Below are 18,140 nucleotides of genomic sequence, written 5' to 3'. Positions count from 1 at the left end.
CTTTTACTTTTTTCTTCCTCTTAAATTCATCTACATAGCAAAATAAAAAAATCTTTTCCCCTGACATCCTGCTTCATGCTGTATCACATTCTGTATTACACTTATACAGAGATTGTAAAGCAGTTCTGTAAATATAAAATTCTACAATATTCTACTTGTCCACTTCAACACACTTCCTGAGTATGAAAATGTTGGGTTTTTCCTTGCCAGTGTTCAGCCTGTTATACAGGCAACGGTGCCGATTTTCACTAGCATTTCCCAAGGCTGATATGTTGTGTAGATAAAATTATTCACAGATAATTAAATGCTGGGTAACAGTTGCATCTCTCTTCTGCCACCTGCTTTCCATCCCCACTGGGAATCAGAGCTATGTCTCAATCACCAGCTTTGTTTAATAGTTGGGTCCATCAAAATATTTCTCCATTCCTCCAGTGGGTAAATGTCATGAACCTCATGTGTGTTTTCTGGTAACTTGAATGGGGGATGCAGGGGAACTACTCTTACTTTTTAACGTGCTTCTATGGTGTTACACACGATGAAGATTTAGCAAAGGGGAAACTACTCTTACTTTGCTGTGCATTATAACCTGTGTGAAAATAGTGTTTTCCAACTTAATGTGATCAGTACTGCCTTTATGTTCTGCCATTTTTCACTGCTCCCATTCTTCCTTAGTAAATATGAACTAACAAATCAAGTACAGATGAGGAGACTTCTCCATTTCAGTTCTTTGATTTGAGTGTTGTTTGTGTACCAGTGTTTTGGGGGATTTTGTTAAGACAGAAGTTACTGTTTTGGTTTTGTTTTTTTTTTTTTAAAGAACAGAAAACTCTTGAGTTGGAAGTACTAAAGAAATGGGTTTTCTAAAATTAAATTTATGCAAACTGCGGATGGAATTTAGTTGCGATTGTGTTCTGTGAGTACTGGGTAGACAGAATCTTTGTGTAGGTTAATATATGAAAGATAGAAATTTTTATACATGTGGAAAAAATTGGAAAGAAAATTAGTAGAAGCAAGTATAGTAGATAAGTATCACAGAATGATTGAGGTTGGAAGGGTCCTCTGGAGGTCATCTGGTCCAACCCCACTGTTCAAACAGGACCATCTAGAGCCAGTTGCCTAGATTGTTACATAGATACATATAAAAGAAGTAGAAATGGAGGTACTGAAATCTTAATTCAACATAAATTATCTAAGCTTATCTTAAAACTGTGGATTTTACATAGATTTTAGCATGTCATAGTGCAGTCAAAGCATGTGAGACAATGCCAAAGGAATAAAAAGGCATTTTAGATACAGCAAAACTGAACCCCTTTTGTTTTTGTGAAGACAACAGAGCTCTAGCCCCACTGATTCAGTAGGAACTTGATATGTATAGAAAGTTAAATACAAAAATGGAAAATTGTAAATTCAGCAGGGATTTTCCAAGCAAAAATAGTAACAAAAAGTAAGAAATTTTCATGTATTGAAAATAAGGATTGCTTAAATTATCTTGGGAAACCTTACTAGTCTTCTGGCAAGAAACTCGCATAAGCCTGAGACCTTAACAGGTGGATTCAAGTAAATACAGAACATGGAAAAACCTCATATTCACTTCCGGACCAAAAGAAACCTGATACTTTTGACTAACTCTTGAGTAGCACATAGAAGTGAGTTGAAAGAGGAGTTGTGAGCAATTTGGTTTTAAGAGGAACAGTTCAACTTGGCTGGAATCAGTGATGGATTTTGAAGAATCTTCAAATTAGTTGAAGTGCTAAAGAAGTTGAGTAACAACAAGAAATTAATAAATATACTTGATTAATTCCAAGAAATGAATTCCTGGGAAGACTAAGGAAACATCTTGGTCTTCTGAAAGCTATCTGAAATGTTTTCAAAAGAACTGAACATCTTACTAAGCATAAGGCAAGACAATGTCTTTATTAAAGATGATTATTTGTCTAGTAGGATATTTAATTTTTACTCTCGTTAAAAAGACTGAAGAATTGCTTGTCAGTGTCCCCCATAAGGGATTACTGAGAAATGAACTATGGGAATTGTCAATAGTTGGAAAGCAGTTCATGCCATTAATAACATGCTTCTAACTTTTGGCCAGCCCTGAAGTGGTCAGGCAGTTGGACTAGAAGGTCCCTTTCAACTGAAATATTCTATTCTATATTAATACACAGTAGCATTAGAGGCCATTTCTAGCACAGGGAAAGATCCAGTGGGTTATCCTGGGCTTCCATGGTAGTACTGAGGGCTAGTGTATGCTGATTTGGAAATTACCAAGACTGCAATGGAAAAATTTCAGATGCCACGCATGTTTAAGAGAAGAGCAGGAAGTTCAAACGTGCCACAGTTGAATGGAATTCAACAGTTAGTTGAGATGGAAAAAGCTTTTTGATAAGTGTACACTTGACACAGTGTCTAAATAAACTAGCCACTCTGACTCAAAACTAAGATCCTTGGCTCATAGAACATTTCAGAATAAGAGGCACAGAAATGTGTGATATTGTTAACATTCATGTCTGTGTTCTTCTATGGCTGTTTCAGCTGTAGCAACAGAAAACTAAAGTGATGGACAACAGTTACTCATATGGCAAAAACTTTGGAAAGTTGAACTATTATGCTGGCAGAGTGGGAGGCTATAGAGAATAATTGGCAGCATAAGGGAGGGCACAGGATAGAGGAGCACTCATTTGCATGAGAGGTGATACCCAAAAATCTTTCTCAGCTGAAAGGTAATGCATGTGCAACTCCTCCATACAAGATGTCAAAGCCAGAAGAGTTAATTTGAGTCAGGAGATGACCATTGTCACCTTTCGTATTAAAACAGCAGTGAACATCCAGTCACTGACTGACAGGTTTAAGTGTAAACTTCTTAATATAGAAATAACCAACACTGGGTTTCATTCATCTTCCTTTTAAAATACTGAATACTGAAAAGAGTTAAAAAAAGATGATGAACTAAGCATAAAAACTTATCTCACTTGGGTTTTTGACATTTTTTTTCTTTCCCTCAAGAATAAAAAAGCACTTCAGGCTCTTTGATAGAACAGCATCTGAGGAAGACCAATGTCCACTGTGGCATCATCCTTTTGTTAACATCCCCGTGGGGCTGCAGATAGGTTAGTGATCTGTTTGTCACTAATTCACTTCTGCAATGAAGAATTGTCTGGGTTACAAAGATTTAGTGATCAGCAGTCAGTCTGTAATATTTGGTGTTACAGAGATGAGGTTTTTGGGAAGCACAGGGGTATATTTTCTTAGATGTCAAAAGTCCTTGCAAATGTTCTTCGTGCTGAAGCGAAGAGCTACAGCAGTGTGATATTGGCTAAGGTATTTGTTCTGACTTTTCCCCTATCTGCCCTATCTACTTCCCTCCCTCATAGCGAAGGTACTTAAGCACTTCAGCAGTTTCATCTAAATACATCGGGTTATGAATTTTAACATGTTGTTTGCTGCTTCTGCTCTCTCTGCCTCCATTGGAGGGGGAAAAAGGTGGGAACTCGTGGTGAAAACATTGGAGTCCTGTAGCTAGGTCTACCAGAGCCTTTGTCAGATCCTGAAGAAGCAAGAGTTGATAAGCAAAAGAATGCCAGAGAAATGCTCTGATTGTAGCAGCCTTTTCAAAAGCATCCAAAGGATAGCGGTGGTATAAACAAAAGAATATAAATTGTGTCTTTGCACAAAGCTTTGGTTGAGCTGCAGTTGCTGTAAGTAATTCGTGTTAGAACTTACAAACTTCTGGAGAAGTTTTGTGAATAGCTGTTCTGACAAAGAAAAATCCTTTTTTGGGGGTATGGAGAGAACAAAAGAAAGAGTCTTACTGAGTTCAAGAGCTTTTTAGCACTTCTGTGGTATGGAGGGGAAGCTCTATATGTCAGTTTTTGCAAGTATGCAGCATGGCTTCCATGGGGATCTATTAGAATTAATGTAGCCATGAGAAAATGCATGGATGTTATTAAACTATTAAAATTTGCAAATGTTAACTTTGTTGCCTCCAGGATAAAATGGACAATTTCTAGTGAAAATTTTGCCTTGATTTTAAACAGTAAGATTGTTTTGTTTATTGTTCAAATAAGATATGCTAATATGTTTGTGCAGTGGAAATTTGGAAATAATTTTCCCATATGAGACCTCACAGTCATGTAGCCATCCCTTGGAACAATGAACATAATCTCAGCATTCAAATTGGGAACAACATAATCTGTTTCCTGACCTTACAGTGGGAGTCGTGTTTCCTGAATCGTTAGTTCTTCCTTTTATAGGTTCTACTTAAAACTGTCCCTAGAAATCTAAGTGAGCTTGTAGTCCATATTTTTTGATTTCCTAATTTTGTTTGCAGCTTTTACTTGAATTTTAAAATAAAGCATAATTGTGAAATGAGCTATTTTAAAGTGCTTTCAAAATAACTTCAATAAACATATACTTCTAAGACTTTTTCAAGTGCTGAGCAACTATGCAGCATATAAATACTTTTATTGCTAGTCTGTCATAGTAAAAGCTCAAGTTTTATCTTGGCTGATAGATGGCTCCTTCTCCCTGTAAAGTTAATGTCCATCTGAAGCTATTCTGAAGATCGTTTGTTTCTGTTTCTGCAATTAACAGGTTCTATAACAACTTTTTTGTAAGTGTTGTCTTTCTGTGTTTTAAGTTTGCAGTGGTTTTAATTTTCTATTTTACTATTTTCTTCAATTAATTCCAGTAGCATTTAGCACCACTTAACTAGAAACCCAGATTATGAATGTCAAATTTGTGATTTAAGCAGCTGCTCAAACTTGCAAATTAGTAAAACTTCAAGCCTCACGAACTAGGAAAAGAAATCTTAGACTGGAAGGATTTTCCATTGTGGTTAGGAGAGAGCTGGGAGGGGGGCATTTAATTCCTGTTTTTGAAAATGTTGTATGCCCTGTTGAGACAACCTTGTTTAATAAGTTCTTGGTGAGATTTTTCCATCATACTAGTGCTGTGTAATTTGGAACAAGTATTGTAAGTTTTTCAGATGAATTTTAAGGTCATGGCTTTTTGTGTGTTTAAAAAATCTAAATGTCTTGCAACCTATGTACTTGAGAAATCACCTATTACCCTCTTGTGACTCTCGCAGTTCTGGCAGCAGACATAGCTGGAAAGACGCAACTTGTCTGTCTTTCCCCTCTTTGATTTGAAATAGCTAAAAAGGAATATTTTGCAACATACTACACGGTGTTTTCATGTAATTCAGCTGAAAGAAAAGCATAGAGAAACTTTCTGTGATATACATTAAATCGTTTCCCTAGCTAGAATGAAGAAAATTACAGTGATGAATTTTGCAGATACTTGATTTGTATTTTTAGTTTGAAGCACGTAGTACATGGAATAGTCATCTTAACTGTTGTCAGGACAAGGAAAGTAATTGCAGTCACCTGACTTGTACAAACAAGTTTATTCCATGTAACTTCTGTTCTTCAGAGGAGACTCTTAATCACCCCTTCCAATCACATTAGCTGTTTTGATGCATCTGCATAGTTTCTGATGTTTTCACCAACAATTTCGAACTGCAGCTGATAGTTTTAGCTTGTGAGGTACTTGACCAATTCCCACCCACTGCATGTTGTCTCATATGCTATCAAGCTGTGAACTGCTACCCCCGCCTTTATGGATTGTAGTATTAGTTGTGTTTTTATTAAGTATATTGACAAGTGTGCTTGTGCTTTCTTCGGCTTTTTTGTGCTTTCTGACATACTCTTTGTGTTAGTCTTTACGTTTTCACCTGCCTTGATGTCTTCAAATACCTGGCCTTTGTGCATTGTTGACTGTCTTAATATGAATACTTTATTCTTATTTTACCAATTCAGCTTCTCATTGTATCAGTCTTTGTAATTTGTCTTATGCTTAGGCTGAGAGGTCTTTGAAGCAGAGTCCTTCGTACTTTAGTGCTTATTCAGTAATTAGCGTAGGGAGACCGGTTTGATACTGCAGCAAAACAAATAGCATGTGGTCAACTGTGCATTATCTTTGATTTACATATAGAGAAATTACCCTGTATACTTGTGCAGCAGTAGCTCGGTGCAGAACTGGTTCAAGTCTGCAAGGAATTATTGACAGTAGCATAAATCTGAATGGTAGCACTGCTTCTGGTGGTAATGTGGGCTGGAAGCAGCCAACGCACATTCATGCACCTTGGAGCCTGACATAATGAGAACCAGAGACCTGAGCTGGCTGCTTACTTGAGCCAGTTGAAGTTTCTTTGCATTTTATTCACATGTGTTCCAGGTTCTTCATGGGATTATGAGCGAGGCCTCATTCCAAACATGATTATTACGTGGTTGTGGAGTTTTGTCCCAAAGCTAAAACTTGGTTTAGGCATTCTAGGAGAGTTTTGCACAGACATCCAGGATGAGGTGTTGGGAGCCAGTAAGCTTGCGAAAAAATGGCTGTATATAGTCATTCAGGCATATTGCATTTGCAGTATATTTCTTCATATTTTTTTATTCACTTTCTTGTTATTCAAGGTGTCAAGAAAATAAAAATATTTTAAATTTGGGTCAGTGTTATTTTGCTTAATCAAAGTTCTTATCTGCAGGTTTAGAATGTAGTTGGCTTTCTTTTTTTCATGTGATTAAAATTGGGGCTTATGAAAATGTATGACACTGCTTTATTGCATGGAGGAGCTACGTTTAGTTTTCTGAACTACCCTGGTTTGGTACAGTTTACATGAAAGGGTGATAAGGGCCCTTGCATATCTGTGAAGGTAATGGAAGAGTTATGTGAAAGCTTTTTCTCTTTAGTGAAAACAAGGGAGGTTGGAATTCATGGGGAGCAAAGCACAGTGGTGAAGGGAGGCAGGGGGGCAGCACATAGTCAGGTAAATGATTTGAGGGAACACTTTATTTTGGATGAGAATGAATAACCTGGAATTTAGACATCTAATCAGAAATTTTGCTTGTAAGATCACCTCCTTATATTTTGTTAGATGGTAATTCAAACATGGGGGTTTTTTGTCCACAATCACTGCTTCTGTCTACCCTAAGTTCTGCTGTTTATGTGCTAATAGCTGCTTTTACATACAAGTGCTCTTGAATTTTTGGCTTCTTAAGTGAAAAGGTTGAAAAATTTGGCTTTAAATCCACCATAACACAGATAGATGTATTAATGCAAATCTTTGAACTAATTTTTGTTACAAAGCTTTTATTACTTCCATTTGAATTGTAAATAACCTCCTTTATTTCCAGTAGCTTAACTGTCATCAGTATAAAGTCTTGGGTGTTATTTTAGACTTTTTTTTTTTACTTCCTTTGAAGGACTATGCTAGTCAACATTTAATGAGATATTAATGTCCAAGGCTAAGCTGCTGCTCTTACTGAATTAGAAATGAGGCTTATTGAATTAGAAGTATTCTTTAGGTTTTTTTAGTTGGCTGGTTTTTTCAGCTTTTAGGCAATTGTAGAAATCTATGGTTAGTTTAAATACAGATATTGTCCAAAGAGAACGTCCTTAGAAAATGGCTGAAAACATTGATAACAGCAATTTCTTTGTGTCCGTTCCTCTGCTGTAGGCAGATAAAGTAGAAAACACATATGCTTCCCTATAGTAATTCTTTTAAAATACATTAAAAGAAACATATTTACTGTTCTGTGGCTGTTCTTGAGGTTATGAAGAGTTTAAAGGCTTGAAGAATCAAGGTAGATTTTGAAGCAGATCGGCATATATTTGGAACTTCTGGGTTTTTTCACTGGCATTTTATGATGGTATTACAGAGTTGTGTGTTGATAAAACAAAGCAGCTTGCTTTAGGACAACTAGTTATTCATAGTGGAGTGAGAAGTCTAGAAATTCTGAATTTCTTTTTTGTACTACTCGCAGTTCAATTCATTGCCTAAAGGCTAGGTAGTTCCATTTCTTCACCTCATGTTTTAGCAGACACTTTGAGAAGATCAGACTGTGTTGGTATTCCGTGGTTGCTTCTTGCTTGCTGGAGGAGTAAAAAAAAACAACAGAGCTCGTTCAAAGGGTACTGGACTGCAAGGGAGAAGTAAGTATGATGCTAGAAACTTCTGGGCAGGAGAATTGCTGGCAGAACTTCAGTTTTTGCATCTAGTGTTCTTAAAAACTAAATCCTTGAAAAATGAATATTGTAGTAAATGCATCTGCCGTATTCAGGAGTAAAGGAAATGAAAGTAAATGCTCTGAAGAAGTGGATTGCTATATATCCAGTATTGCTGGGGCTGGGAGGATCTTTCCTGATATCAGTGCTACAATAACACAGAACTGTTTCCTGGAAATTCTGTCAGAGTGACTTCTGTCATGTCATCAGCCCTACTTTTAATGGGGGGGTAGGTGTGTGGGTGGGTGTGCATATATGTATGTACAAAATATTTTTCTTGGTATAAATTATATTGTTTATAAATCAGTTATTTTCCATGGGATTCCTTAAAATCAAATTCTTTTTAAGATGGTACTAAAAATACATAATTTTTGAAACAAAAATTTAAAGCTTGTTTTTTACTTTTCGGGCGGGGGGAGATGTTCTATTTCGTATTCTCTGGTAGCAAATAGAAAAGTGAAAATAATTTAGTTATCTAAAGAAAACACATCAGCAAAAAAAGTCTTGATTGTAATGTAGAAAGTTAATTTATGGAAATTTTTACTTGATTCTGGGCCTGTACATTCTGATTGTTTTGATTCTTGTTAATATATTTGAGAAAAGCTTATTGACTTTCTATTAGAAAGTAAGTTACATGCTTCATTAATCATGACAATATAGATTGAGAAAAGTTGTCCCTAGTTACTGGTTGTGTGTAGTTAAATTTTGGGTTGATACAGTTTTCATCTTCAGAAAAGGCAAAGGTTTTTTTTAAGCCTTTTTTTAATAGCATATTGCCTAGAGAGCACTTGAGGTTTTTGTTAAGTTTAACTTACTAAACAAGGTTTCTGAATAAGAGCTAATGATACAGTAATGAAGTCTGATGTCTCAAAACAGCAATGCAGTAAATTAATGTCATAATTCCTTATAGAAGTAGCTGTATGGTGTTATTACTCACTGACAAAGCCTTTTAGTGTAGAATGGAAAAACAAGGTTAGAAATTTGTCTCATGAATTCCTCTAAACTTCTGTTACAATACTGGTGGCATTTATTATTCTGTTCTAGGAAGGTGATGCTAACTTACTAGCTTAACGAGAAAAGTGTAGAATTTTAAAATTAGGGGGAAAAAAAGACTTGTACATACATTAAGTAGTCGGCACCGATTAAATAATAAGCATGCTTAGACAAGAACTGCAATTCAAATTTCATTTCACAGCTTTGTTTTCAAACTGCTGAATATATTTAGTGTTTTCCTTTTTTGTTTGTGGTATATTTATGCAGGAACATTGGAGTTAGAGGTGCAGAATAATATACACATCTGAGAGTGCAGTAGGGGGAAGGTTAAGAGACTCGCCAAACTAGATGGGATTACACCTAAACTATTTCACGTTGAAGATTAAACCTGTACATTTTCTTGTGTGAAAGACAGTTCTTCCATTTGATTTACAAGTAGTAAAGGACCAGTCAGCCCCTTTTTTGAAGAGTTACCTTTTCTTGTAGCTCATTTAAATAATAAGCTAAAAAATGTATGGATAAATATTATTTTAATCAATTGTTTTCATTAAAATTTTAAAAATAATTTCCTGTTTACAAAAATTCTCATTGGATAATTTTTTAATGTTTTTTTTCTTGTATTTTGTAAAATTATATATAAACTTTTTATCACCTGTCCCTTCTCTAGACTTTTATTTTACAAACATGTGCAACTTCTGTCACCCTGACTTCCTGTTCTGTACATTTCTTAGAAAATCTTTTGAGTGGATAATTTCTTACATGATTAAAAGACTTTGAGAAACTTGCTAAGTTAGTACAAACTATATGCCCTGCTTACATTGTAATATATCACTTCAGCTCTTCAAATGGAGCAAACAGTGTAACTAAAATCTGCTTTCGGTACAGACACATTGTTATTAATTTATGTGAGGCTGGTAGTTACATCAGTATTTGACTGTAGGGATTAAAATCCTGAGCTTGAGGACAGCTGACAGTAGTTAGACAAACTTGTGCTAACAGTTCTGCCACTCTTAGGGCAAAATTTGAACTTGTTGGGTGGGAAGACTGGCATGAAAGCCTGTGCTAGGAAGAGATAAATTTCTTATGTGATGGAAGAGTTCATGTTCAGGCGGAATGAGTGCAATTACCTATTTCTTAGAGCATGTTTAATTCCATAGCTGGGAACAGAACCCAAGGTTCCTGAATCTTGCTAGGCCAATGAACCATGACACAGCTCTGCAACAGGTGTCGGTGCTTCCTTTTCCTGTTTTGCTTGCTCTCTGTGGTCTGTTGCAAGTAGATCTGTAATTTGCAGACTTGGCAGTAACTTTGTGAGATGCTATCCAGCATAATTTTGTATATATTTATATATATATATGCTGTTGATAAAAACCTAGAAAATTCCTTTCTCCTGTGTGCATGTCAGTAATCTGGAGATTACTGATATTCCTATGGAAACGAAAGCAAGCAAAACATTTGGTCAGTGTTGCGTATACAAGTGTCAGCTTTATGATCACCTTCTCCCTTTGTGACTTAGCTTTTTCAGCAGACTGGACAGTGCTTTTGCTGAGTGTGCGTGTGTATATTTATTTTTTTTTCCCTCCCTTGCTACATGCTGCAGAAACCCTAACTTGAAATCTCCTAGTTTCATTTTTTTCATTGTTGGTGTCCTCAGCACTGGTAGGATTGCTTCTTAAACTTAGAATACAAAGTTTGCAAGGAAATAAAGCAGAAGAACATTAAGATCCAGAGTGGTTGCTGAGCCAGGCCAACTACATTGACAAATTAAATTTGTCTTTGTTAGAGTATTTCAATGTATTAAGGGTTATTTAGTGCAGAAGTATAGCTTGATCTCGGAATGAGTTAAGAAGCCTAAAATACAGGGATTGAAGAATTACTCACTTGCCTGCAAAAAGTTTGAGTTTTAGAACACTGTATTTTAATGCAATGAAAACTGTTAAATACTTACTGGGGGAAGATGTTATGCTTTTGAGATTATAACCATGGAAATGTGTGTTAGGATTTATTGGTTGTTTAAATGTTTTGTCAGAAATGCCTAACATCTTGTTTATTCAGACTGCTTAAGGAGCTTGGACTGCTCCATTTTGGAGTATTTAGTTAAGTCTGCAGTTGCAGTACTGTTATATATGGTGCTCAAAAAATGTTCTCTTTTTTCAAAATACAACATACCTGTAGACTTTGAATTACTCAGGAGCAGCAACTTTTATTAACCAGTTTGGCAGTTGGTTCGTTGATGCCTGAAAGAGGTATGGGAAGATGCATCTAGCCAAAGGCAGCTTTAGTCAAACAAATGCCCTGTTTTCTTAAAATGTTATAGAAAATATTTAGTACTTTGTAACTAACCTGTGTACAAAACATAGTTCAGTTGTGACACTAGTGGTTGCCCCTTCAGCTGCTGAGCATTTTTTTTATCTGGATGCACTATCTTCTAAGCCAAAATAAGGCTATTTTAGGTAATTTGGCAAAATATTCTAGAGGAGAAATCTCTATATACAGCCCTGAACTACAATATTTGATAATAGAGATTTGAGGATTTGCAGTTTAGGCTTATTGTATAGTTTTCTGTCATTGTCCTTTGTTATAAACCTCTACTAGATTTGTGTCTAATGTTGTAATTTGTATTAAAATATTATTTTTATTTAGTACTTTATTGCTGGCTACCCCTCTGAAATGTTAAATGAGCTATTTGTATATGTAGTCAAGTGTCTGGCATGGCTTTACAAGACAGTATTTAACTATGTATTTTTAAAATATAGTCATTTTAGTGTTCTTGAATTAGTTTTAAACTTGCTAGTAATTCTAAGTCTCTGCCATAAGCATATATCATACACAAGAAGATAAAAGTTGCAGAAGAGCCACCCCTGTAGGAAACATTAAATAAAGCATTCAGCAAAATAAAGAAAAAAGCTCAAGTATTTGCAATGTGGACAGAAGCTTCCTTTTATTTCCAGTCACAGTACTGTCATTGCCAGGTGTTTTGTGTTGAATTTATGGCCTAGTACCACAACTTCAACTTCAAAATATGTTGCTGTTCTTTTCTTTGTCAGGGTGGTTCAGATATTCACCCGGGAGGGGTGGGATGAGATTTGAAATTTCTTCATGCAGGAGAAGTGTCTTTACCTCTTTCTGGTTAGCTGGTTTAACCACTTCTGATTTTAAAAATGAAATCTTCGTGTATCTTTTTGTTGTTGTTGTGGTTTTATTATTATTATTTTCAACTCTTTTTTCAAAGAAGGGGCTGATCTTTGCTTTTGCAAGGAAATGGTTAGAAGCTTATTTCTGGCAGGATTCGGGGTTATTGAAGAGAGGACTTCTCCATAGGTCTGGATCTAGGTGCCTGGCTTCCAGAAATGGGATATTATTTTAAGCAGTGTTTCTTGTGGTAATCCTAGACGACTATCCGGTCAAGAGTCTGCTTCCTGAACTCTGTCCTGAGTTATGCCAGGACGTGGTTTCATGTTACTGGTTTATCATCTATCTGCTACTAAGCAGGTATTCCTATTCCACCTTGCTCCAGACCAATTTCTCCTTGTTGCTTTCCCCATGTCAAATCTAGTGGTCTTACTGCTGGGGTGTTTTAGCAAAGTGGAAGGTGTCCCTGCCCATGGCAGGGGGCTTGGAACTAGATGATCTTTAAGGTCCCTTCCAACCCAAACCATTGATGACTCTATTCTGGTGAAATTCTCATGCACAGAAAAAGAAGGAAGAAAATTCTGAATCAAACCTGTTACTTGATGATTACCGAGTTCATTGCAAGGGGAGTGGTAAAAGCTATTAGGGGAAGAATGGAAGGACTGTCATATTTGTCAGTAGCTGGCTAGATGTGCTCAGCTCTGTCATGAACTCAATTTATTTGTTGAACATTCCAGCATTCAGTATTGAGGATTATCTTGTGGGCATCGCATGAGGTAGTGAAATACAGAAAGAAGTGAGATAACTACTCTTACTAGGAGTTTTGACAGAGTAAAGGAAGGTTTTTGTGTAGGACTCTATCTAGATTTAAAATAAATTATTTTGAGAATTTCAGGGGGAGAGTGTAAACTTTAGGAAGAAAGAGTCTACTAAAAAATTATAATTTTGTTTTTACTCTGTGTTAAAATATAATTCCTAATGCTGTGATGAAAAATGAACTAATACATACTGGTATGTTGTATCCAGTTTCTGTGGAATGGGGAAAAGATCAGAATTTTCTATCAGGATGTCAAAGCGGAAAAGTTCATGGGTATGCTTAACAGTTCTATCTGTTTAACAGCAGCGTGTGAGGAATTCTTATACCTAAAGACTGCTTTGGTGTGTAGTATCCATTTGTGTATAATTTGGGGGCCCTGCGGAATGATCTGATGTGTATCAGAAGTGTGGAACCATTGCTACCTTCCCTTAGTTGGAAAGGCTTATTAGCAGTCAACTCATGAAAACTGAGGTTAGATCTAGCAGCTAATCCCAAAAGCAGGTAGGTGGTAAGTGGAGAAAGAGGAGTCTTCAGAGTGATTGTGGGGCGAGGGGAAAAAAAAACCAACAACAACAACAAAAAAAACCAACAGAAAAAAAGATGTAATCAGGCAAAACTGGGAAAAAATTGTAAATATTGAGCAGTATGTTTCATAGGCCTCTTTTTTTGATTTATGAATTATTCCAGATGGCAGGAAATGAATAAAAATAGATACATTCTTTTTTGAATGTTCTGAATTTGAGGTAAAAAAAGTATATATTAAAAATGTTTATTTCTGGAGCATATGAATTGGGTGAATGTTGGCATTGAATTAGAGAAAATAAAACTTCCTGGTAATACGTATAATCCTAACCAAAGTTTCTCCTTCAAGGAGAGGGTATGTCTTTATATGTAGTAGATGTAGCTTGGTTATCATTATTGTGGATGTTTTCTTCTGTTGTAGTGATAGGGCTAGCATTGAAAAAAGCAGATCTTCAGAAGATATTAGTGCTGCCTGTATTTTCTCCAATCTGTAAACTGATCTGTGAAACATGCATTCATGATACAGGACAGGATTTTCTGGGCTGCTGTTCTTGATGGAAACAGAAATGGAGACCCTCTTTGTTACAGTAAAAGGACTGTATTGTTTCTCTTGCTGCTGATAGCAATAGATAACACTAACTTAAATTTCATGTTTCTAAGAAAGGGGCCAGTGGGCAAAATCAATGTTCAGTGTACTAAAGTTTATTTGCAGTTTCAGAAAATTTCAGTTTCTTAGAGTTGACTCTGAACTGGTCAGTGGGGGGGGGGTCAGCTGTGCTATTACCCTGATTCTTGGATTGTCTTTTCTTAGAGACTTGGAAGTGTGTGTGGCTATGTTTTTGAACTTTGCTGAATTGGGAAAAACAAGCATTTGGTATTAGGTCTTGCAGCATACACACACCCACCAAAAAAACCCCAAACCAGACACCACAACCCAACCCCACCCGGGGGGACACACACTAACAAAACAAACAAAAAAAAACCCACAACCAAAAAACTTGAACATCTTAAAAGCTTGGCTGTTTCTGTCTAACAGTGATTTGGGTAGTGTTTATGGCAAATATAGTTGGCAAGCATTAGCTACAAATTTTCTTTAGAGATACTGTTAGATCAAAACCACCTTTTGAGACAGAAGTATCTAATTTACTATTTGATTGTAATTGAAACTGAAGTACATGACTTCATCATGGGGAGTGGCTTATGGTAAGATAAACAACTCTCTCAAACATCTATAGAAGAAATTCTGTTTTCAGCAGCTGTGATATCCAAAATCGGAAGTCTTCAAAATTTGAATTTCTGATTTTTCTTTTTAAATAATTCCTATTCCACAGTTAATTTTTCTGTGTGCATGCACAAAGATTTTATTATCCTTCAGAGGTAATAAAAAAGAGCTTCTTTCACATATATTATAAATAGTCTATCTTTTTAATTAATTTGAAAAAAGTCTTTAGCTTTTTTAAGGATACATGAAAATCTGCTTTCACTTTTTGAAAGAATAAAATCAACCTGATTAACTTAAATGTCAGCATCACTGGAAAAAAGGTCAAGGTGCAATTTTTTTTAAGATCCACCGCTCCCCTAATTCACTGAATTTGAAAACATGAAACTAAATTTGCTCTGCAATAGCTCACTGAAATTCTTGGGGATTGGTTTCAGAATCCATCTTAACTAAAATATTGTTCTTTCTGAGGGAATATTTCTTTGAGCTGTGAACTTTCTTCCTCAAAACTACAGAGACACTCAACCTCAGAAGTTAATGGCTTATAATGATTATGGGGTAATAACAATATATTGAGAGTAGAATTTTGAGAATAGAACATCTATTGACAGGTAATTAACACTTTACAAAGGCTAAGAAAAAATTGGAATTTTGGGCCAGAATACTAAAAGCACAAGACTGTTTCTTTGCCTGGTGTTTGAGTCTTTTTTGGAAAGTGATTGTAATGTGTTATCAGCTGTATGGAGTAACTTAATTTTGTTTTATTTGTTAATAAAAGTATGTGTTTGCTTGGTGAAATTAACTCCTCAGGAGAGACTAGTATTGGGAGGGAAACTTTAATATTACTTTGAACTTGAATAACTTTACTATTTTGCCATGCTGCGTCTCACTGTTGAGAAAGAAAGGAAGGGGAGAAACAACTCTGAATTTCCCCTTTTTATTTGTTTTTCTAAGCTTGTCATGGCTTTGAAAATTCCTTGTGGAAACCATTTTTGCAGGAAAGAGTGCACATGGTGCATTGTGCCTGCACGCTGTGGAAAAGGAGGTGGTTTGTTGCAGCAGCAGCTCTTGCTTTAGTAATATACCTTTCATAATTATGACAAAAAAAGACAACGCACAGAGAAGGAAGAGTGCTATTTCCTGGAAGAAAGCACAAGAAATTGTGATAATGCACTCAATTACAAGATTTCAAAAGCAATGCGTTGCTAATAGCTTTTGTGACCTGTCTTGTGAGCTTTTCTTTGTTTGCTGCTAAGTGTGCTCAGTAACATTGTGTACAACAGATCATCTCCTTTCCAAAGGATATTTTGTCTCCAAATCTCTAATTTCACTTTTTTCTGCATTTGTTGAAATGTAATATTGATCATTGTTTCCGTAGTGATTGATATCCATCTGGATATATGAAGATTAAAATTTTAAAGTGTCTCGGGATTTATTGCATGTTACTATATTAGCATGGTTCATTAAATTGGTCACTAACTGTATCTGTTCACGAAATATAAACTCATGTTCAGCCTAGATTGAGTAGCAAATTTTCTGTGTGCTTTCAGTTGTCAGAAATCTTGTGGAGTATTACAAACTCAACTTTTGAAAATATATTTGACTAATGGATCGCTCTTTTGTTTCCCCCCCACTACAGGTTCGATCTGTGGATGAGATGAATCATGAGTTTCAAGCTCTTGCCCTAGAATCTCGGGGAATGGGAGAGGTAATTATTGAGAGCTGAAAATCCAGTTGGTGGTTTGGAAATGTTGATACAATTTAATAAGGCTTAAATAATATGACATGAAGCAAAGAGCTTCTCTTAAGACTAAATTGACTTTTCAGACAACCAAAGATTTCTGTTCTATGGTGAAGATAAACTAAGTGCTTTGCAGGGACACTGGGGTGGTTGTTGACTGGATCTACTGTGTTACCATGTCAGTCTTATTAGATGACTGATACTCTTGGGGAGGTGACGGTGTAATTTGTTTGAAAGTTTGTGCAAGTCTATGAAATGAGGCATGTTTTCGGTGTCACTGCATCTAAGCTAGTGAAACAATTGCTTAGTAACTCTGGGAAACCAAGGAGACTGGGATCTGAAAAATGTTTGGCTCCAGAAAAAGTGAAACTGGCATACCCTAGCAGAAATGTGTGGCAATTTACTATTTTTTTTTTTATTGGTAATTACTCCTTAAAAGAAGATTTTAACCAGGGTGAAGAGTGCTATTATATAATTTAGGTAGCGGGATGAAGGACTTTTTTGGTTGATTTGGTTTGTTTGGTTTTTTTTAAGTCGGTGTATTTTGTGGGGGGTGGAATTGAAGATCATGGAGGATGATTTAGCTCCTTCAAAAGCAGTTCCCTGAACTGTTTAGAAAGTAATCAACATGCATTAAGGTTACTGACAGGACATGGTAATGAAATAAATTCACTGATCCTTTTGTCTTGCTGGATATTTACCTAATTCAGTTGATAATTAAACCAGTGACAATATTTCAGCTTAACTTTCTTAAAATGGTGATAGGACTGTGATCTCTACAGAAACCATAAATTACTGATGAAAAACAAATGCCATGTTCTAGTTGCTGAATGTTTCTGGGCTGACACATGGCTGTTCTTACTTGATTATTTTTTTTACTTTAATGAAGCATTTAACCAATCAGTTGGCTTTTCAGCAATTTTTGCTTCATCCAGGGTTCTATGTTGACTTTCTTGAACCATGTTCTATTTGAAAAAGCAGTAAGTGATGAAGCCCTGTTCTTTAGTAAGCTGAGTAGCCACATTGGATATGCTTGCTTCCCCCTACCACTCCCCAGCTCTTAAAACTCCTTTTGAAAGGTAAAGGTGTTGGTGAGGTATCTGTGATAGTACCAACAGTGTGATAGAGTGGGTGGGTAAAATTCCTATTGGTGTTTGTTCTTTTGCCACCCATGAAGTACTCTGAAAGATTGGAAGAAGTGAAAGTGAAGGATGATACAAATGCCCTGGAATTAAATTGATATATATATATGACTGCTTGTACAGATCTTCGTTTTAGGTTGTCTCAGGTTGAGGGAGATCTTTCTGCATGACTATGATTTTGTTTTCATGGTATTCTGTGGATCTGTGAAGATGTTTTTAAAAAAAAAAAGGCAACAAAAAAACCACACACAAAAAGTCAAGAGTTCTGGAACAGTTATATAGTATCAGAAATTCATACTATATTGTGACCCTGCACTTACTAGGTTATTGCATCTTTCATTTCAATGGAGTCTTTCAGGTATCTTGAGGTAATACAGGTTCATATAGCTAGGTTGATTTACTCAGTAATTTTTTTAATGTATTGGACAACAATAAAGTAGTTCTGGAATAGGTTCCATAGCTGTTTTAACCTTGGTTTTGTTTATAACCTTCCAAAATATTAAAGGATATCTC

General features: G+C 35.9%; 1 protein-coding gene across 10 annotated transcripts in view; it reads left to right on the top strand.

The window, feature by feature from the left end:
* The window catches only part of PUM2 (pumilio RNA binding family member 2), a 77,239-nt gene that overhangs the window by 12,889 nt on the left and 46,210 nt on the right, over window positions 1–18,140 (top strand). For all 10 annotated transcript variants that reach the window (XM_049819292.1, XM_049819291.1, XM_049819290.1 and 7 more), the window contains exon 2: window positions 16,384–16,452. In XM_049819292.1, the coding sequence (XP_049675249.1) occupies window positions 16,402–16,452 (51 nt within the window). In that variant the 5' untranslated portion in view covers window positions 16,384–16,401. The remainder of the gene's footprint in view (window positions 1–16,383; window positions 16,453–18,140) is intronic.

Source organism: Accipiter gentilis, chromosome 16, assembly GCF_929443795.1.
Source record: "Accipiter gentilis chromosome 16, bAccGen1.1, whole genome shotgun sequence".
Classification (NCBI taxonomy): Eukaryota; Metazoa; Chordata; class Aves; order Accipitriformes; family Accipitridae; genus Astur; species Astur gentilis.
This window is presented reverse-complemented; position numbering and strand designations above follow the sequence as displayed.